Source organism: Ambystoma mexicanum, chromosome 13, assembly GCF_040938575.1.
Source record: "Ambystoma mexicanum isolate Mex_15411 chromosome 13, UKY_AmexF1_1, whole genome shotgun sequence".
In the NCBI taxonomy this organism is placed as follows: Eukaryota; Metazoa; Chordata; class Amphibia; order Caudata; family Ambystomatidae; genus Ambystoma; species Ambystoma mexicanum.
The window spans coordinates 596,622,978-596,645,820 of NC_090938.1; the positions used below are offsets into that span (position 1 = coordinate 596,622,978).

At 46.7% G+C, this 22,843-nt stretch overlaps 1 protein-coding gene across 1 annotated transcript in view; it reads left to right on the forward strand.

Annotated features, from left to right (window-relative positions):
* RETREG3 (reticulophagy regulator family member 3) overlaps nucleotides 1-22,843 on the forward strand; it is a 430,431-nt gene that overhangs the window by 291,734 nt on the left and 115,854 nt on the right. Inside the window, exon 8 of the mRNA XM_069634424.1 lies at nucleotides 4,618-4,750. Within this exon, the coding sequence (XP_069490525.1) occupies nucleotides 4,618-4,750 (133 nt within the window). The remainder of the gene's footprint in view (nucleotides 1-4,617; nucleotides 4,751-22,843) is intronic.

The window sequence follows — 22,843 nt, forward strand, 5'->3', positions numbered from 1 at the left end:
GAGATGACAATCACCTTGTTACAACACACTTCTACCCCTTCAGCCGAATCTCGAGACCGTAGTCCACAGAACCCGGGCGGATTCAAGAATCCCATATAAAACCATACAGGCAAAAAGGAATCTGAATTGGGATGGGAAAATCGACAGGCAGCCAGCCAGCACTTTCACAGGACCTCGGCTCTTGGACAGTCCGGAGTAGACACCTTAAGGGAGTCCATTCCCCAACAACCAGACAGAGTACACCCTCAAGGAGGGGACTAGCCAGCCTAATTCCCAAATCGGAACTGGCAGCCATCCTCCGGCCTGGTACCTAGCAGCCATTCCCTACATCAACTGCTTTACAGGAACACACTGCAGTCCCCTTTTACCAGAGAGATTGGAAGGCATTCCATGGTGCAGCAAGCAGAGAGAACTCCAAATGGGAGGGACGAGCCAATCCTAAATCCTGCGTTGGGCCTGTAAGCCATCCATTCCCCATCCCAACTCACACACCAGAGTCCCGGTAAACCAGAGAGAGGCTCGAAGATGAGGCCAAAGCCACATTAAAGCCAACAAGCTCACTCAGTTGGTGTGCATGTTTGGAGAAGGAGCTGGATTAGTGTAGCGTGGAGCAGATTTGCATACACAGGTGGATTTGGGGGTGGGGGAGTGAATGAGAGTGCAAGGACGAGGTTGGGAAAAATCAGAAAGTGTTTGAAGAGCAGCAGTAGCACATTGGATTTGAGAGGACGACATTAGGAAAAAGATCAGGAGGTTGCTGAAGTGAATCTGGAGGTCTGGTACTGAGGAGGTTAGGAATGAGCAAGAGAGGACTGGTGAAAGTAAGGAGGTGGTTGGAGGAGTACAATCAGGGGTGCATGTTGGCAGTTTGGAGGAGGTTGGTGCAGAATGTGGAAGTGTGTCGGCTTTAGGGCATCGGGAAGTTGGAGGAGATCAGAAGGTTGAAGCATACATGGAGGAGGTATTGGTAGAATATCAGCTGCTCTTAAGTGGAAGGTAGAGAATCTTACAAACATTTGAAGAACTGAGTTTTGAGAGGAGATTAGAAAAGGTGACCAAGGGAATAGGAGCAAATTAGAAGATAAAACACCAAGGAGTAGTCGGAGGACAAAAATAGGAGTTGAGAGACTATCTGAAGGTGATTGTGTGGGGCCATAAGAAATTCAAGGCAGCAGGAAGAGATGAAGGAATGCAAGAAAGTCAAACAAGAATAATGTGTCGGATCTGGCTAGCATTAGGCAGGTGTTAGAGGTAGAAGTTGGAACACACAAATGTCAGGAAGTGTACCTCGGGAGAAGCTGGACATTCTTATAGAGCTGAAACTCTGACTCTACCTCTCCCTCCTCAACAGGGCAAGGGAAACGTGCATGTTGGGTACAGACCTGCCTTGGAACCTTATGAAAGGAAAGGATGCAGGAAAGGAAATCCTAAAATCCCAAGAATGAGACTGGGAGAAGGATTTTGGGAACCTCTGGAAACCTGCAACGACTGGGTTCAGGAACTCGGTCCTGAACTTATCAGGAACATTTTGTTTGAAGACTTCCCTTCCCCAGTGGACACTTTCTTAAAGTTCCTGTGACACTACTGAGCCCCTAGAGAGAAAGTTCCTGTGACATTACTGAGACCCCAGAGAGAATATCCATCCTGACCGTTTTGTTTGGTGAAGACCAACATTGTATGTTTTATTCATTTGTATTTCGTGCCGGACCCGAAGGTATCGGGGCGCAGAACGGTTACAGGAAGGCTCACAGCTTGTACACAAACACCGAATAGTCTTGTTTAAGAGCGGAAGTATGGTCTGTTGACCCCTTTGCCTTGCATGGCAAGGGCCTTGTGCATTCACCTCCTTCCTCTGGCCAGACTAAAGATGAAGCTTTTGTTGTGGCTTTTTCCAAACACCTGGAAGTTGACTACTGGGATCCAATCGAGTTCAACACGACCTCAATGTCCTACCCCCGCCTCTTGAGGAGAAACACCTTATTAAAGGGGCTTGTTCCTAGCCACTCCTTTGATTGCTCTCCAGCACAAGAGTCTTTAGAATGTGATTGGTGTGGCTATTTCCGGAATCTGTAGGCAGTAGACCTATTAACTCCCAAACACAGGCTCCATCACATCATCTTTCTTGCACTGAAGTCCTTTCTTCCCAGCTTCAGGTGGTTGAAGGCAGCCCAACTGCAGGAATGTACTTGAGCAAGGCTGTGTGGTTCTAGGTCCCTTTACCTCTGTGACATAGCCATAGACTTTCAGGATTCATAACTTCATGATCATATAATGCTTCTGGCACAGTATGTGGAGGGAAGGAGCAGTATCACAGCATATGCTTCGAGTTGACTCCATCATACGCCACATAAAGAGACCCTCAAGCCTGCATTGTCCTAGAGAGACTTTCAGCTCTGGAGCGTTCTGCAAATAGATACATTTTCCACTCACTAGAACACTGTCACCGATACATGCTCCTTCTGGACCTGTGCTGCATATCTGGGAGATGTTAGAATAACTTAAGCAAAGCCAACGCCCTGTATGCCTTTACTCCACTCCCGATTCAGAGGGCTTCTCGGAATCTGAGGTTTAACTCTTATATGATTCTGGTCCCAACCTGGCCTCCACATGTCTAGTATTCAGATCTTCTGCAGCTCTCAAAAGGCGGATTCCTGGTGCTTCTTTAAGAGACATATCTCATTTCTCAGGAGAAGGGATGCATTCTCCACTCCTTATCACCATCTCTGAACGTGAGAAGGGCTTGAAAATCTACTACCTAAGAATTTCACATGAGAAACTCCCCGTCGTGTCGGTAGCAAGGAAAGCTTCCACTCCAAAACCGTACAAAGCACATTGCTTGGCATTTGCTTGCAGGCTTTTGACAAGAAAGTTATCCCTCATTTGGCAACTTTGGAAGATATCCTATTCTTCATGACCTACTGAGCCAGTACAGTCATCCTCATAGATTCCTGCAAGCATTACATATTGGCTATTGTTGCATACCTAAACTCTCCAGAAGATTACTTTTCTTCAAAAGTAGGCAATGATGCACCACTCTGATGGCCTGTGATAGAACCTGCCCGTAGTTGAGATTTAAATATGGGTTAAAGCTTGCTAATGCCTAAAACCTGCAAGCCTATGGCTTCTTGTGATCTGGACTTCAATGCCCTGCAATACTGCTTTTCTTGTGACATCTGCCAGCTAAATTAACAAACTACAGGTATTTTTTATTCCAAAGGGACAGGGTGGTACAGCATATATTCTCTATTTCATCCCCAAGTGCTCTGACTCTTCTCAATCACAAGGTCCTTCTTCTAGTCTTACATTCCCTGTCTTCACACTTTCTCGGCTAAGAAGCTGCACAACCTAGATGTTTCACGGGCGTTGAAGATTTTTCCATGGGAGCACTAAACCATTCAAGGCCACAGATCATTTTGTCTCTCATGGTAGTCTTGCCCATAGCAAGAAAGAAACTAAGGTTATCTTAGTTAGATGGATCATCTGCTGCATGTTTCATTCCTACAAGTTGCTATGTATTACAGTGCCTTCAACACTTTATGCACACTCCATCAGAGCAAAAGCCACATCAGTTGCCCCTTTGTAGAGCAGCCAATTGGAGCATTCCAAGGAACCATAGTTCCTTGGATGCTTTCTTTATAGGGATACATATTTGTGTTAATGTAATCGTCATACGCGCTCACACCTTCCTTGTTTTGAAACATTAATCCAATTGTAAAGCCATGAGAGCCGGGTTACATAGAAAGACATTACTTTCATGGTTAATTTGATTCTCTTTTCCTTGCTTTCCCTCCTTCACAACCTCAGTCCATCCCTGCAGGCATAGGTCGTGATCCATTCTTTCATCAAATTGGGGAAAAGAAAACTTAGGTTCAAATGATGATGGTGGAAAGCCCAATTACAGTGCTAACTCATTAGAAGCATTCTAGAGTACAGTAACAAGATACAAAGTTACAATACAGTCAGTTTGTTTTTGCAATTGCCTTCAGATGGTACATTTGTTGTATGCTAAGACTAACTATGAATGTTTACCAACTATCCGGCAGGATGAACAAATGTGTTCTCTCGTCTGGTGGTAGTTGGCCATCTTTCCAACGCTGCCAGCCATATTCTGTTTTTAAATGGCTATATTTATTGATGTTTTGAGATAGATGCCATATTCCCCTCCCTCATACATTTATGCTATTACATGTAAGGAATGTGGAGGTGGGGACAGAGAAGAGGGAAGGAAGGGGAAAAATAATAAGAGAAATTGAATGGGTTTACTTGTACTAGTGTCTAATCTTGTTGGGAGACAAAGCAGATATTGCTAGTATAGGTGAGGCCAAATGGCTTAATTTCTCAGAGATACAAAGACTTGGTTGTTTTACATCAATCATGGGGATACAAATAGTTGGTTGGTTCTGTAACTTGGCATGTTCATTTTAATGGGTTGGTTGAGAGTGTAACCAACCATCTACTGGTACACACGAAGCATAGACACTCTATAAATCACTCTATACAATAATCACAAAAGGTGCATAACAAGTTGTTTTACCTTGGCCCAACTCAATGTAACTTGGATATTAAATAGTGCTCCACGCCTTGTCAATCAGTTTTTTGTTTTATTTTACTTTTCAGCTGGATGACTCTGCTGTTGCGAAGGAACTGACAATTTCGGACTCTGAACATTCAGATGCAGAAATATCTTATACTGAAAATGGAACATTTAATCTGTCGAGGGGGCAGACTCCTCTTACGGAGGGGTCTGAAGGTAAGTCAACCACAAGATTGTTTTTCTCTTTTCTAGTATCTGAAGCACATTAACTTAAGTCATTCTGCCTTTTCTTGCATCCTGAAGTTCCCCTAACCGTGGCTCTTATTATATGTTTTCTGAAACCTAGAAGTGAAGCACCGCTTTCTCTGGAGCTCAGCAAATGTATGTCCAACTGTAATGATCTACACCTTTCCTTTTTTCAATTTTTCTGAGTAACATTTTTCTGAAGTGCAGACCTGTGCATCTATTGCATCTTATTGTGAGAACTGTTTACAGGTAATCTTTGTGAAAGTCAGCATGTGCACTTTGATTGTACGGAACATTTTGAAAAGAACAGAACAGATTTGTTTGTGTACTGTAACCTCTGCAATTAGCAAGTTTTAGTGTTGCTATTAAGAATTCATGCCCACTAATCCATAAAATCAACATATTTTAATTCCCATTTTAGTTTCTACCTAGCGTGTCACACTCCCCTTAATCATAACCTGTTTAAAACACCCACCAGCAGGACTGAATACTTTTTCTTTCTTTATTTAAACAATGATACATTTTTTACTTAGTAATAATTTTCAATGATTTTTAAACAAAGACAAAATGAATTGAGGTGTCCAGAAAAAAAAGATGAGATTTTTCTTTATCAAGCCATTTTTGTACAGTCGCCGGAATTCTTGTTAATCAAAATCATCTTCAGTTAATTTCTTGCATTGTCTGAGCAGGATGTCTGGACAGTGCATGCAAGCACCAAAAAAACCTGCGCATCTGCACACTGCCTTATGTAGGCATACCACATTTTTGTTAAAGTATATTTTAGAGAACAGTATTCAGGCACAACTTTCCTGTTGCCAAGATGCCTATTCCCTCCCTCACAGTTTGCTTGAAAGAGATTCTGCTCACTTCAGCCACCTTTGATAGGACTGCCACTCCTTAATTGGCAGTTCCTGAGCACCTATCTCGGACACTTTTATTTTCCTTCTACTCAACAGGAACTTTCTAGAGCTTGTGGGACCCACCCCTAAAGGAACTATCACACTGTGCTCTCTGTGACACTTTTTGTTTGTGCGTGGCAGACGAAGCTTGAACGGTGGAGATCCCTCTTTAGTGTCTTCTCTTCCTTCTGTATATCTGCCAGTCATTAAGAAAAAGGAAGCAATATTTTCAGGGCACCGACCCTTAGGCTTAAGGTCCCCTGATCAAGACAATCAACTTGAACACTCTCCGGCGGTCTGCATATGCAGTCTCTTAACCTTCACACTGAGGGGTATGATATGATAAGGGAAGCCAGAGACAACGATCCTACTAGGCAAGGTGGCATTGAGATCGTGCAAGTGGAGCGGGGGAGGGGAAATGTGCAGGGGGATAGGGGAGGGGTCAGTGCAGTACATAGGATAACAGTAAGATAAATAAGGAAAATAAATCAAAGTGCAGACATCATGTGTCAAGTGCTAGTAGGGGCTGTAGGGATACAGAACAGTCCCTGAGTGCAAGGGTTGCCAGGGGGGCAGTGCAGGTGTGCAACTGGCAGGGAGGGGACCTGGGCCCAAGTTCAGAGTGTAGCCTGGTAACCAGTGCAGTTTCAGATTCACCCAGGAGATCAGCAGGGGAGAGGAGGAGAGAAAACGGACGCAAAGAGGAAGGTCTTGAGGTGTTTCTGGAACCGGAGATGAATCTCCAAGTTTCGGAGAGGCAGGGGTTCCAGAGGGAGGCCTCAGCAGAAGAAAGAGATCTACCACCAACTCGCTGTTTGGAGAAGTGACTGACCCTGAGGGAGTTGGAGGTGGATGAGCGTAGAGCTCGAAAGGGAAGATATTTAGGAAGAGAGAGCTGAAGCTATTGACGTCTCAGGCCCCAGAAGGCCTTGTGGACAATGCAGAGGGTTTTGAACTTAATCATCGCAGGCTCTGGGAGCCAGTGCAGAGATTTCAGATCAGGAGAGACACAATCGTTGGGCTTGAGGCCAAGGACAAGTCTTGCTATTCCTGTCTTGGATGAGTTGCAGAGGGCGGAGTGTAGATGCAGGCAGATTTAGAAAGAGGCTGTTGCAGTTGTCCACCTAGAAAGAACCAGAGCTCTGGACGGGCATCCAAGAGGCCAATCAAGGGTTCCTATATGTTGGGCCATAAAAGTCCATATGACAGTCTCCCAATCTAGTTAATTTGCAAAGCTACCCGACCAACGCCAAATAATTTCTTCCAAAATGGCTTTATGCTCGAAACAACGCATCTCTACAATCTTACAGACCAAAATCCGCTCCTTCGACATAGGACTTTACAGGCTCTGTAATCCAGCAACTTTAGAGGTGATGATCTAGTCAAGAAATCCTTTATTCAATGAGCGGGGCGTTTCCAAAGATAAAGCCATTCATTGAGGTTATGTCCATGAATCTTTCCTCTAGGGGAAACACTGTTCATTAATTCCAGGTTTGGTAAATGGTTAAAATTAATTGGGAACATATGTGGACCACACATTGGTGGAGAAATGGAAAGTGATACATTTGCTATTGGAAATACAGGACTGCAAGTCGCAGAATGCAAAGTAGGAGTAGTTTTCGAATCAGAGTTCTTCTTCTAAAGTCCCTTAGACGATGCTGACAATGTATGAAAGGAACGCCTGTGCTTTAGGCATCTTGTACGAGTAGGCATTTTGTTGCTTTTTAATCAGAGTTCAATGAAGTTCATTAGCTGTATACAGATACATATATACATCCTGTTTCTGTAACAAGTGAGGACAAGGAGGAAGATTAGCTAACTGTGCATTTCAGTGAGATTGAAAATAGGGTGAAGGTGCGCTTACACCATTTCACAACTCATTCACAGAATATCCAGGGAATAATGTGCTTTGCTCAAGAGACCTCAATTATTTGTGCAAAACTAGCACAAATACACTGTATTTAAAGGGGCATCTGTTGGATGTGCTCATTTCCTAGCCCAAATTCTATTTCACACATGACGTAGGGATAGAAATATGCACAGTTGCTTATAAAAACAGGTGCTTCGAGGGGATTGTGTCCTCCGACGTATTCCACATCTATGATTACTGTCATAGATGTGGAATAAATCAGAGGAACATCCCATCAAAAGAACGTTACCAGGTAAGAAAGTAACTTGTTCTTCTGATTCTGTCAGTACTCGCGTACCAAGGATCCGCTTGCCTGGAAACTGGTACTAGTCGAGATGCGACTCAGTTGTTACTGCCAAGATCACGACTTGAACCCAATAAGGATCTCCGCAGTAGAAGGTGACCTCTCTCTTGAGACACCGTGCTGCCCGTAGAATAAACGGGTACCACTGTGATTCAAACGAAAGAGCGGAGGAAGAAAGAGAAGACCAGTATTACAGGAAAAGAACCAACATAGAACAATATGAACTGAAGCAGCACGTACCTTGCTATTAGTATGCTGGTCCAATACTCCGAGAGTGTGCAGAAACGGAACTGGGCCAAGACTCTTGAATTCAGGAAAGGAGTTAATGCTGAGATCAGAGTGGGCAAAGGGAAGAAGACAGAAAGGAAGGGGATGTGTGTTGGTTAGTAGGGCCTGCCCCCGGGCAGAAAGAGGACGCACTACCGGTGAAAAGCATACCACTTGGTGGGTCACTGCATAGAGTCCAATACACCAGGATTGTTGAGTTCCAAAGGTCCCACGATTATCTGGTCGACAATCCAAACTGATAATTCCCTGAAAGAAAAAGAGATGAATCGGGCAAAACAATGTTACTAAATGGTAGTCCGTGAAGCAGTCTGTGGTCTGGCAGTGTTCTACAGCAGGAAACAAGCAAAGGGATAAGCAAAAAGGCAGTCCGTGGTCTGCCGCACAAAAGAAGGGGAGCCCCCTCAATGAACAAATTCAGAATTGAATTCTATAGAGCCACACTTACTAGAACTCATAGCTCTCATAAACTGTATTTGAATAAATCTGCTGACTGGTACACAATTGAATATAAAGTTAATTAGTTATTCAATAGGTCCATGGGTCTGTAGGGGAGGACTGGTCCAGGAGACCCCTCTCGCCTGCGTTTCTTCCCCAGGTGAGGGCTATGGCCCATTGGGCGTTCCCTCATGCCACCCGGGCCCAGGTGGTGGAGGGCTCACCCACTGGAGACATTGCCCACACGTATCGAGTGCCCACATGTATTGATTGCCACACAAATTTAGCTAGGCCCAGAAACCATTCTTTGCCCGGTAAAGATGGTGTGAGCTCAGCGCACTGTAGCGCGGCCCCCACCCTTGGAGAACATCCCTGTTGCCGCAGCACCCTGGCAGATCCGCTGCGAGCACGTTCCCACGAACAAGACGGACATGAGCTAGCGCAATACGCTAACATTGTAACAGTTCACCTCCCGCAGTGTACTGTCACTATCAGCATGACCCGGCCAGCAGGCCTGAACAATGAGAAGAACGGCAAAATGGTCATCTGATGGTAGACAGTCTTTATATATATGTATATATAAATGTCAAGACCTCTTGCGAAGTATGCTTTCTTCCACAAAATCTCCTATATTACAAACGCCTGTAGAATGTATTAAAATGAGAGAGCATGCTCCCATGATATAAGCAATGGCGAGCTCACACCATTGCAGGTGGATGCTAATAATAAAGGAACGCTCCAGGGATCTGTTTGTTGCGTGTATCACTGGGCAGCCTACCTCCCAGGGTTTTGCGCCATAACTAAAGCTAATGCTGCTAGAGTACACGAGAAAGCGAACGCAACTATACTATGAACTCATGTAAAGGATGCGTGAGAATGCACTTATCATGTGTGTATGTCTAAGCCCCTTATGTGCCACCACCGTCACGTACAGTGGCGGGTCGTTTTCTATGTACTCCACAGATCTAACTACTACCTCATTTACTGCGAATGAATATGCATGCAACTAAAACACTGTAGCTGCTAGAATATAATGTACAAATATGGTGCTCGGACTGGGTATAATCGAGACGCATCCAGCAAAGGTTAAATGCATGTTTTGAAGTGATTTTAAATAAGTATTATAGAAAGTATTCAAATGTTTGCAATGTCTTTACCTATATTCAGCAACACACGAGGGAGATACCTTTGTGAATGCGTACAAGGTCTCGATGTATCCCCCTCCCACCCTGCGAAGGCTGCCAAGACATGAGAACAGAGGCCCGCTCTGCGCTATCACGCCTCCCCCGACCCGACTGGAGCCGCTTCAAAGATTTGTAGCCCCACTGCGGCACCCAAGGCCGCGGCCAGCCACCTGCATTATTTACAGCACAGCAGTAAACCTTTGTCTAAACTCAAGCGCCCCCTCGTAAACCCCACAACCCACCGGACTGTCTCAGACTTATGGCCCTGTGCAATCAGGACACCCAACACTTTGACAACACAGAGAAACATCCATAACCACTTCTAACAAGACAGAAAGACCTGTACCACCCGCCCCAGGCCCCGAAGCTTAGCCCCTCGACCTATGGCCCCGGTCAACAGGACACGGGTAACCAGGCCTCGATATATTGCCTCCAGACCCCTCACAAGGTGCATTCCTCCTGTGTTGCATTAACCTATAAAATAACCTATTGGAAGATTTACTAAAGAGAATAACACTGTAAATGACTGAATGACTGCGGTGTGCATGGCCGAGGGCAAGTAAGTCAGAAAAGGCATTCATCTCTGCCACAGGCAGCAGTGGCACACCAACACCGCCCGGATGAACTCAAGCCGACCTGCCAGGCCCAGCCCAACCCACGAGGGTGACCAATGACGTCCTTCAGCCAAGACCAACCACGCCGCAGCAACACCTATAGTTAGTCGTCGCCACCCAATCCCAATGAACTTGTGCCCCCTATAGTATGTAGGTTTTTGATGACGTTTTTTGTAAATATATACGCCTGTCTTTGCGATTGTCAGACAGAGCGCTCTCGGAGTTTGCAGAGTTCTTTGCATGCCCAATTCTGATTGATAAACTCCCATTTACGCTCACCCGCACTCTGTCTTGGCCTTATTCCCATTTTGGGAGAGTCCTTCATTGTCTCTCATTGCGGGGAGGATCGTGCTGTTTGGGGACGCTTGCTTTCAGTGGTGACCCCGATAGCGTGATTTTTATTTCTTCCTAACTCCTTATAACCGTCCCCTTGTGGCACGAGAATCTCCGGTCGAAAAGGGATACGCATGGTGAGCCGGCTCCGGGAGGCTGCCCGCCAACGGCGACCGGTACACTAAGAAGTGCGCACTCAATAGAGAGGGGGTACGGGATCCCGGTTGAAAAATCCCCTTTGAGTACCGCTCGCCGGAGCCGGGGCTGACTGTTGAGCTGACGGCGACACTGCCTGGACGGACCCAGTTTCGGAGACTATCGGTTCAAGACGGGCACGTGAGTACTGAGTGTGAGCGATCTTAAAGGGAGCGGGGAGTGAAGTGTAGGACAGGAAACGAAGAGGGGGTACGCAGATCTACTAAGGATCATCTTAAAATTTCCTTGCTTTTTCTTTGCATATGGCCATTAGGATTAAGAGGTGAATAAGAGATAAAAGTGACGGGAACCTAGCTCCGAAAGGGGGTGGAAGGCGGCGCCGCATAGTGCTATCTTGACTAGTACTGGGAATATATGAAGAAGTGGAGTATAAAATAAGTGTTCAGCAAAAGGGGACACTGAGTACATTAGTGACCGCTATTACTTTTTTCCTTTCTTAAGGGTGGGGGGGGGGAGAATAAAGAACTGTGATTAGCACAAACTTAGGGAGACAGTAAGAGAAAAAGAGTCCTATTAGAAGGGGGGAAAAACAGGTTAATATCTACATATATATATATATACGCATCTAGATATTCAAATAAGACGAACAGGGACAGCCGGCTAGGGAGGAAAGGGAGGGCAGCTTGAATGGCGAATGGTGCCAAGAGGTGTGTGCACCTCGTATGTGATAGAAGAGATTTTGATGTTGTGAATGTGTGAGCGGTTATAAATGCATAATAGTTAAATGGTTATGATAAGTGTGGTCGAAAAAAAAAAATGTTTTTTGTCCCTCTTCAGACAACGTCGATATAGTGAAGTGAGTGAGTACCTTTTTGATTTCCAGGTTGACATTGTCACAATAAAGGATGGGTTGTTCTTGTCTGTGCCCCTCAAAGAGAACAGAATAGACATTGTGTACGGCCATTTTTGTATTGTGCAGTCAGGGAGGGGAAGAGCCCAAAGGGACCCAACATTGAATGTGAAGTAAAATATAAAGAATAATATTGACACCACATTTACATTGTAGTTGCAAACACACTGAGACACACCAGCATTAGGAGGGCACAGAGATGGGGGCTGAAACACCCTTATCACATATTTGTAAGAATCTCCCGGGATACGTGGAGCGGATTAAAAAATATCACGACCAATGGGTGACCGAGCTAAAGGGGGAGGGGTTACCTCAGATTTGGCCCGAGGGAGGGTCATTTGATAAGTGTCCTGGATACGGTGGCCACATGCATTTTTCTAAAATACAAAGGAAAGCAGCTGCAAAATAGGAGGGAAATATTGGATCTTTGGAGGTTATTTGAAGAGATACCACCGCCTAAGACACCAGCACTAAATGCTGATCTCCCATCCACCACAGACAATCCATTACTAATACAAAGAGATGTCAAAGAAGGCTCAAGTGTAACGCCACCAGTAGAGGTAATAAGTTTGTACCCGATAATAAAGAAGCCTGTGCCCGCAGAGGGGTACAGTGACCCCACTTACATACCTCCCCCTAAAGATACTACACCCCACCGGCCCACGGCACCTCCGCCATATGAAAGCACGAGGGAGCGAGCCCAGGCAGGCGCACAAAGGGTAGATATAGAGAAGCTCACAGATGATTTAGAATCAAGACTGACGATAGCAAAGAATGAGCTCTCGAGGATAAAAGACATATGCGACCGAACAGCACTAGATGCAACTAGATCAGGGCGTACGTCCGGAGCGCCAGGTGAAAATAGAAAGCCCGAAGAGGGGTGGAAAAAGGGCGAGATTCTGTTCAGAATTGAGGAAGAACCAACTCGAATAATAGAAGTAGGGCCCAGAGAGGGAGATGTTGTAAGCGAAGAAAGGCTTGGGGGAATTAGAGAGGAATTGCTGTGTGATATAAGGGACGAAGTAGAAGAAAGCGACAGGTTGAGTATGGCGATGGGAGGGGGAAGCGAGGAGGAGGAAGGTACGTGTTCACTGAGAACCCTGGATGATGAGTGGTCGGGGCGACTAAGGAACAGAGTGGGAAAAATGGCATCACTGGGAACATCAGCAGCCAAAACGGGTCCGGACGGAACGACAAAGGGAAGGCTACAGCTCCCGTTGATACACAGGGGAGGAGGGAGGCCTAACTATATCCCATGGGCGCAGATGGATAAAGCCAATTTATTAAAGCTATTGCCCCCGTTGTCAGGGGGGGCAAGTAAGTGGATATATGCCTTTGAGAAACATACTGCCGGGGTACCCCTAGCCATAGGAGATGTAAAAAGTCTACTCGTATCAGCAGTGGGCGATCAGGCTGAAAGGGTATGGGTTAAGGCCGGTTTCCCGGGAGTAACGTTAGACTGTGACCGCCATGATGGGGCATCCTTTAACACAGTGCGTGCCAGGGTGTGGGATGCCTTACGCGAAACATTCCCAGACACACCGGACTTACAGTCAGTGATGCAGTGTACAATGAATGACGGGGAGGAGGCTATGGATTACATTTTTCGGGTCCAAGAGATGTGGAGAGCAGAAACGGGCACGCCCTGGTATCAATCGACATCTTTATTTTATTTTATTATAAAGAGAGGGCTCCCAAAGGAAGTGCAGAAGGTGCTTGACAAGATAGCAGGTATTGAAGCAAAGGGATGGCCAGAAATTCAGAGCATAATAGTACACCATTGTAAACGAATAAAGGAGAGGGAGAAGGAGGTGGCGCAGAAAAGATTGGCAGACGAGGCGAAGTTAGTACAGTCAAAGCTAGTGAAGGTTGCAGCAGCAGTAGCCGCGCTCCCACACAGTAGAGAGGGAGATGATGAGGAGATGGGGCTGATAGCACTCCAAGGAAGGGTGGCAACTAATTGGGCAGGAACAGCACAGCGGCAGTGGACTGAGCACGAGCAAGGTGGAAGTCCGCAGTGGCTAGAGTGGACCCCTCGAGGGGGACGAGGTGGGTACAGGGGCCGGAGAGGAGGCGGACAGGGGTATGGGGGAATGGGAGGAAATGGATGGCAGGGTCCCAGGGGCCCCCAGGGGAGCTGCTGGAACTGTGGACGATGGGGACATTACTCCAGGGAGTGCAGAAGTAGACAAAACAGTGGGTTCCAAGAGGAGGAGAATTATGGTCATCCACACCCGGGAAGCCCATATGGTCTCCCAATGGGACAGCAGCAACTAAGAAACCCCGGCCAGGGTACCACGGGCCAGCAACAGGGACACCAGTATAGGACACAGAACCACCCCCAAAACAATGACAGTATGCAATACACGCCAGGTAACCCTTTCGCGACAACAGCAAACGGGGCCCCCGCGCCAGCACCTTACAGCGGCATGTCAGTAGTTTCAGGGAATGTCTTTAGTGAGGGAGGGGCGACGAGATACCCCGCATAGGACAGCCCACAGAGAACACTTGCGTGTCCAGTTCTATCCACCACCTACAATGCAGCTGAGGAACCATTGGTAGGGGCGCAGATAGGAGACAAGCAGTTTATATTCATGGTTGATTCGGGAGCGGAGAAATCATGTATCAGGGAGGGCCGATTCCCGTTATCTAACAGGAAGTTAGAGACGCAGGGGTTCTCTGGGGCTGTAGTTGAAGTTCCTTACACAGAAGCTTTGGATGTAACAGTGGGGGGTAAGACTGTGAAGGCACCCTTATTGTATTACGAACATTCCCCAATTAACTTGCTAGGGAGGGATCTCCTGAGTAAACTCAACATGACCATATCATTTACCGAGAGAGGGATAGTGTGTTCCACCCCCGGGATATGCCCCTTGCGTGCGATGTTGGTAGTGCAAGCCTACACAACCACGCAGGAAATACGAGGGCTGCCACAAAATGAGGAAATGTTTATCAAAGGGCTGAAGACTCTGGCCCTCATAATTCCCGAGCTGAGAAGCATGGACTGGAGGATTCCGGCGGAGTTCCTCTTCCGCCCCATAGTATGCCCCAACACAGCACCAGGATCAGTGGTATCATTAGACTTGCACGCTGTGCAAGTGTCAACAAAGAGAATCGCTGTGATTGGAGTGGACGAGGAAGGGTGTGAGTGGCGTACAGTGCTGTGCACAAACGCCAACATCGCCCTACGAGAGGTAACAGATGAGGATCTCTTTTCAGACACGGAAGGGGATGGTGAGATAGTAATGGAAATAGCGATGCCCTGTGACATTTTAATACAAGCAAGGGAGACCCCCGTCCAATTGATGACAGTGGTAGGGGCACCACCGTCCTTTTCTGATGATGACATGAGGCTCGTACCAAACAACTTATGGACAACAGGCCCCCATGATGTGGGTCTGTTGCATGGAGTACAGCCTGTGGTAATAAAGCTAAAGCAAGGAGCAATTTTACCACGAGTTAAACAGTATCCTTTGTCTCGTGAAGCTGAAGAAGGGATAAAAGAGACAATAAATGCCCTACTAGCACAAGGGATAATAGTGCCTTCAAACTCCCCATGTAACACTTGTATTTATCCAATCAAAAAAGCAAAAGGCGGGTCTTGGAGGATGATACAGGACTTACGCCCCCTCAATGATGTAATTCAGAAGGAGTTCCCTCTAGTCCCGAACCCTGCATCAATATTATGCAGCATCCCAAAAGAGGCATCACATTTCACAGTAGTAGATTTGAAAAACGCATTTTTCTCTATACCCCTAGCTGAAGAGAGTAGATACCTTACCGCCTTCACACTGGGGGGTAAAAGATATGAACATTGAAGATTACCACAAGGTTACTGCGAGAGCCCAAGCATCTTCAACCGCGTATTACATGAAGACCTAGGAAACCTATCAGTTGAGAGCACCATTATTCAGTACGTAGACGATTTACTAGTCTGCGCACGAAACGAAGAGACATGCAGAACAGATTCCATAACATTACTGACTTTGCTGGCCAACAAGGGGTACAAAGTGGACAAGGGAAAGCTACAATACTGTCTGACAGAGGTCCTGTACCTAGGACAGCTGATTTCAAGAGATGGGAAAAGAATAATACCAGACAGGGTAGAAGCCATAAGATCAGTAAGAGAACCCAGAACAGTAAAAGACATGCAGAAATTTTTGGGAATGTGCAATTACTGCCGAGCATGGATATTAGATTATGCGGCATACACCAGGCCCCTATTACAAGCATTAAAGGTGGCCCAACAGGAGAACAGGAAGATGGAATGGACGGAAGAGATGAGTTCCTCTTTCCAGACATTAAAAGATTTGATTTCAAGCGCCCCAGTACTCGCAAACCCTGATTATGGACGCGAGTTTTACCTATTCTCACACTGCAAAGAAACACTGATGACAGCAGTCCTGACACAAAAAACGTCCTTGGGACACAAGCCATTGGCTTACTATAGTGGCACTTTAGTTGCCGTGATGCAGGGCCATTTCGCGTGCGAGCAATCACTCGCTGCAGCCGCATTTGCGATTGAAAAAAGTGCCACAATAGTAATGGGCTGCCCTGTGGCATTGTTTGTGGAACATTCATTATTTGCAATACTCGAGAGATCAAAAAGCACACTGACCACACAGCGGGCGACCGCCTACGAGATTATACTGTCCAGTGCCAACATCCATATAGTGAGATGCAAGACAGTGAACCCCGCCACATTCATTACAGAAGCGTGCACGCTCGAAGACATGCAGAACCACGATTGCGCAACCTACACAGGAGAAAGAGGGGAGGAGACAGTGGTGTGTGAGAACGCTCTAAGCGAGGGGGAAGTGTACTTTGTGGATGGGTCCGCATCAATTGACGTGGACACGGGAGAAAAACACGTTGGCATGGCAGTGGTGAGGTTAGAAGACGGTGAGTATGAAACACTGGTACAATACCGCCTCCCATCACATTACTCCGCACAGGCAGCAGAACTGATTGCGCTCATAGAAGCACTACATGCAGCAAAGGGTTGTGCAGTGACGATATACACAGACTCAGCTTACATGACAACGACAGTACATGGAGGACTGGCAAGATGGGGGCGTAGGGGATTTAGGCGGGCAGACGGAACACCAGTACAGCATGCAGAATTATTGAAAGAGTTAATTGAGGCCCTGCAAAACCCTACAGCAGTAGCAATAGTAAAGTGCCAAGCACATACATCCAACACAGATGTTGTGTCTTTAGGGAACGCGGCAGCGGACGCTGCCGCCAAGGAGGCTTCCTATTTTCAGAAAAATGACACAGGTGAATACATGCTTAAGGACAAGACAAACGAAGAGCCCCCAGAGGGATATAATATGATGCCCATACCACAAATAATAGAATTGCAGGAAGGAGCCAGTGCAGAGGAAAAACTATTGTGGACAAAGCGAGGGTGCAGCAAGTCAGGAACAGACCTGCTGTGGCGGCAAAATAACTCGGGGAAAGTGGTAATGCCAATACAGCTATTAGAAATTGCATTTCAACAGCTACACTTCCCTGCACATAACACCAAACAACACATCGCAGCAGAAATACAGGAAGAATGGTTCGTGCCCTGTCTCCAGGAGCATGTGTCTCGATTGGCAATGGAATGTACAACATGCCAAATATACAATTCAGGGATGACATTACGCACTCTACGGGGAACAATTCCTAAACCCGTTGGCCCATTCAAGGAACTGCATATAGATTACGCAGACATGGGGGAAAGGTGTAATGGCGCACGGTACATGATCGTGGTTGTGTGCCCATTTTCAAGGTGGGTGGAAGCAGGACCTTGCGCACGACCTGATGCCAAGAGCGCCGCCAAGTTCCTAGTAAGAGAAGTGTTCCCACGCTGGGGAATTTGTGACGTGATTCGCTCAGACAACGGCACTCATTTTGTGAATGAGCTTTTTAAGGAAGTCACTACATTATTGGGAATAAAACACAAATTATGTTCAATGTATCATCCTCAAAGTAATGGCGTAGTGGAAAAGATGAACGGACTGTTGAAGGGCAGGCTATCAAAACTATGCTTCTCATTAAAGAAGAATTGGATTTACTGCCTACCGCTTGCGCTATTTGAGTTACGAAATCAGCCAAGCAAAGACCACCATTTGTCCCCGCACGAGATCGTGACTGGGAGACGGATGAACACAGCACACTCGCCACTGCGCGAACACTCAGACGCTCACAGAAGCGCCGCGATATTGGGAGATGAGTTCACAGATTATTTAAAGAAATTGACAAGGGCAGCGCGCGTGATATCAAAGCAACTCTCCCCACCCTTCACTAGAGAAGAGGGACATGTAACGGGCGCTGTCACGGAGCCAGAGCTACAGCTACTGCCAGGCGACTGGATTTATGTCAGAAGCTTTGTGCGTCGGTGGAATGCACCACGATTCCATGGCCCATACGAAGTAATATTTTGTACGCCCACGGCAGTGAAGGTCAAGGGATTGAGGTACTGGGTGCACTTGACCGACGTACGGAAAGCATATAGCAACGTACAAGAGGAGGTAGATGGGGAGGCACAGACAACAGCAAACGATGCAACCGAGCAGAATGACTGAATATGAACTTATGTGTATGTGTTGGTACTAAACTTGAATAAATGCACAACTGATAAAGATATTAACTTTTACCTGGTTGAGTGTATATATGAATATATATATATGTATAGTTAATGGAATGCCAAATTATAGCTTGTATACACCCTTGTCTGTGAATACCCCTCCCCACCCCTTTTCCATTCCCCGTCACATGTATATTGGCACTGATGGTGCTAACAAAATGTTTACATGTATGCACTCAATGCACTTTTATATCTTAGAACAGGAGCTTCCATGGCATCTAACGGGCGGCCTGCAACGGATAGATTTACTAGAATTAGAGAGTGGTTAACTGTGAAATGCATATATTCGTATGAATGTGGACTATCTGCGTGCATTCTATTGTTTTTTTCATTAATGTTTGGTCTGGTTACATACTGGTTCATAGCGTTCATCTCTATCGAGATGAACGAGGGGGGAGGGAGCAACACAACTACTGGGACCAATACAACTGCAAGTGTCAATGCAACTACAAGGGAAGGTGATTTTTTGATATGGGACGGAACTAAACTTGTGTGGGGCTACTATACTACGTCATCCAATGTTGTCATCTCACAAGATGGAGGGTCAAAGGGTAAAAGGCAAAATAACACACTGTCCCCACCTGAGATGCCTAATTACAATGCTCACAGCTTAAACGACCGAAACCCCTCTGCTATATCCTGGTTGTATAATACCCCCACCAGCCAACCTGTCCCCATGGCCATAGACAATCCAAGAATGAAAGCAACACATGAAATACTATATGATGACTGGGTGAAGGGGGGCGGGAAGGGGAAAGGGGGGTCTGTTTTGCCCTTCGTTCAGGAGGTTGGGAAACGCCAAAGGAACAATAATAACCGACGGAAGAGGGAAGCAGGGAGGAGGAAGTATGATGAGTACTATGGGCTAGGTCTAGATAAGATGGAAGACCCACGACACCCCCACCAAACAAATAAGTGGTATGCAGACATGAGTGCCACAGCTAAACAAACAACAAACGAGAGCTGTTATGTTTGCTCCCTCATCCCTCACGCATCAGGTACACCCAAAGTACTGTTACCCAAAGAGTTGCCGATTATAGATGCCCAATGTCTCCTTCATCTCACGTTGTGCAGAATTAAGAACACCTTCCAGGCACACGAAGTGACTTTTCAAATGCTGCAGAACGAGAAAACGTGCTACCCAAAACCGTCAGGGGTTGTATGTCTGAAAGAACCATTTTTTGCAATCGAAGGGACACTTTTTTATGATAACAAGTGGAAGAACGAAGAAGTAATGTGTAAAGCTGAAGCACTGAGGGGTGTGGCACCGGAGAAATTGCAATGGATAGAAGAAACGTGCACACCCGTATGGAAGGAACACATTTCAAAACTAACCTGGGTTACGCCCATCGAAAAGCCTTTCAAGCTGCAGAGTGAAATAGACTATGAACTATGTTTCAAAGGAGAGGGGAGAACGTCCATGGGGACGAACAAGAAGTGCAACAAAACCCTCACTATCCCAGACCTAAGAAAAGGGACTGCGGCCCTTATGGACACGTACTGGGTATGTGGCAACCAGGCATACCTACACCTCCCCCCGTCGTGGAGTGGCAGCTGCTCAATGGCCACTCTGCACTCAGCTCTAATGGTAATACCAGAAAGCCACATCGATGGGAGCAAAAGGACACAGGAGCGCATGCAGCAGAGTGTGGCCCAACCAACTTCAGAGTCACAAATCTATGTCCTGTCTTCCGGAAGCAAGGGAGAGGTGTTAACCCGTCACAGACGAGCATCAAATTACATCTCACAGGCATCATCAGAACTATTGGCTCAGATCCCAGACAAATATCGATTATTCAGCTCAGCAGAAACATTTTTTGCCTCGCTCGTATCAAGTGTCCAAGCAAGGGCTAACGCAAAATGGCTCCAGATAACCCGTTGGGAATTAATTCAGCTGGCAAACGACACTGAAGAAGGTTTTAACATAATAAAGGTCGAACTAAGAGCCTTGCGACTGATGACCCTGCAAAACAGGTATGTCCTGGACCTGTTGACGGCGATGGACGGCGGTGTTTGCCGAAAAATAGGAAGTGCCTGCTGCACTTTCGTACCTTCTGAAGACGCAGAGAACGGCTCCCTGTCCCTTGTGATCGAAGCAGTCCACAACCTAGGAGAAAAAATGAAGATGGAAGGCGGAGCAGAAGATAGTACATGGTTCGATAACATCTTCTCCTGGGTCCCCTCATGGCTTGGAACAACGGTGAAATCTTTGATGCCAGCTGTGGTGTTCCTCCTTTTGATTTTCTGCCTGTGCCAGGTGGGTCTTCGAGTCTGTGCTAACGCAGTACCAAATGGTGCAATGATGATGGTGACAATGGGCAACTCACACGGTACAATAAAAACGATGCAAGAAGTACAAACAGGGGTAGACAACACACCCAGGTACCAACTGGTGCCCATGTACCACGACAAGGATATTGTAGATAAGCTGTGGCACACCACCATCAAAGAGCCCCGCATACTAGAATGGTACGAGGAAGTTTGGGTAGATTTGGAGGGAGATGGTGGGTGTATATATCTCACGTGTACTCCAGATGAATACGCCAGGAGAGGTGAGAGCTTAAGGGGGGTGTGCAGAGCATGGATGCCTATCAAAGGAACTCCTGCATGGGATGAGGCAGTGATGGACGAAGCAGAATGTAGGAGAATAGAGGATTTAAAGAATTTGTTACTTAAGTAACGAAAGGGGGGAAATGTAGGGGAGGACTGGTCCAGGAGACCCCTCTCGCCTGCGTTTCTTCCCCAGGTGAGGGCTATGGCCCATTGGGCGTTCCCTCATGCCACCCGGGCCCAGGTGGTGGAGGGCTCACCCACTGGAGACATTGCCCACACGTATCGAGTGCCCACATGTATTGATTGCCACACAAATTTAGCTAGGCCCAGAAACCATTCTTTGCCCGGTAAAGATGGTGTGAGCTCAGCGCACTGTAGCGCGGCCCCCACCCTTGGAGAACATCCCTGTTGCCGCAGCACCCTGGCAGATCCGCTGCGAGCACGTTCCCACGAACAAGACGGACATGAGCTAGCGCAATACGCTAACATTGTAACAGTTCACCTCCCGCAGTGTACTGTCACTATCAGCATGACCCGGCCAGCAGGCCTGAACAATGAGAAGAACGGCAAAATGGTCATCTGATGGTAGACAGTCTTTATATATATGTATATATAAATGTCAAGACCTCTTGCGAAGTATGCTTTCTTCCACAAAATCTCCTATATTACAAACGCCTGTAGAATGTATTAAAATGAGAGAGCATGCTCCCATGATATAAGCAATGGCAAGCTCACACCATTGCAGGTGGATGCTAATAATAAAGGAACGCTCCAGGGATCTGTTTGTTGCGTGTATCACTGGGCAGCCTACCTCCCAGGGTTTTGCGCCATAACTAAAGCTAATGCTGCTAGAGTACACGAGAAAGCGAATGCAACTATACTATGAACTCATGTAAAGGATGCGTGAGAATGCACTTATCATGTGTGTATGTCTAAGCCCCTTATGTGCCACCACCGTCACGTACAGTGGCGGGTCGTTTTCTATGTACTCCACTGATCTAACTACTACCTCATTTACTGCGAATGAATATGCATGCAACTAAAACACTGTAGCTGCTAGAATATAATGTACAAATATGGTGCTCGGACTGGGTATAATCGAGACGCATCCAGCAAAGGTTAAATGCATGTTTTGAAGTGATTTTAAATAAGTATTATAGAAAGTATTCAAATGTTTGCGATGTCTTTACCTATATTCAGCAACACACGAGGGAGATACCTTTGTGAATGCGTACAAGGTCTCGATGTATCCCCCTCCCACCCTGCGAAGGCTGCCAAGACATGAGAACAGAGGCCCGCTCTGCGCTATCACGCCTCCCCCGACCCGACTGGAGCCGCTTCAAAGATTTGTAGCCCCACTGCGGCACCCAAGGCCGCGGCCAGCCACCTGCATTATTTACAGCACAGCAGTAAACCTTTGTCTAAACTCAAGCGCCCCCTCGTAAACCCCACAACCCACCGGACTGTCTCAGACTTATGGCCCTGTGCAATCAGGACACCCAACACTTTGACAACACACAGAGAAACATCCATAACCACTTCTAACAAGACAGAAAGACCTGTACCACCCGCCCCAGGCCCCGAAGCTTAGCCCCTCGACCTATGGCCCCGGTCAACAGGACACGGGTAACCAGGCCTCGATATATTACCTCCAGACCCCTCACAAGGTGCATTCCTCCTGTGTTGCATTAACCTATAAAATAACCTATTGGAAGATTTACTAAAGAGAATAACACTGTAAATAACTGAATGACTGTGGTGTGCATGGCCGAGGGCAAGTAAGTCAGAAAAGGCATTCATCTCTGCCACAGGCAGCAGTGGCACACCAACACCGCCCGGATGAA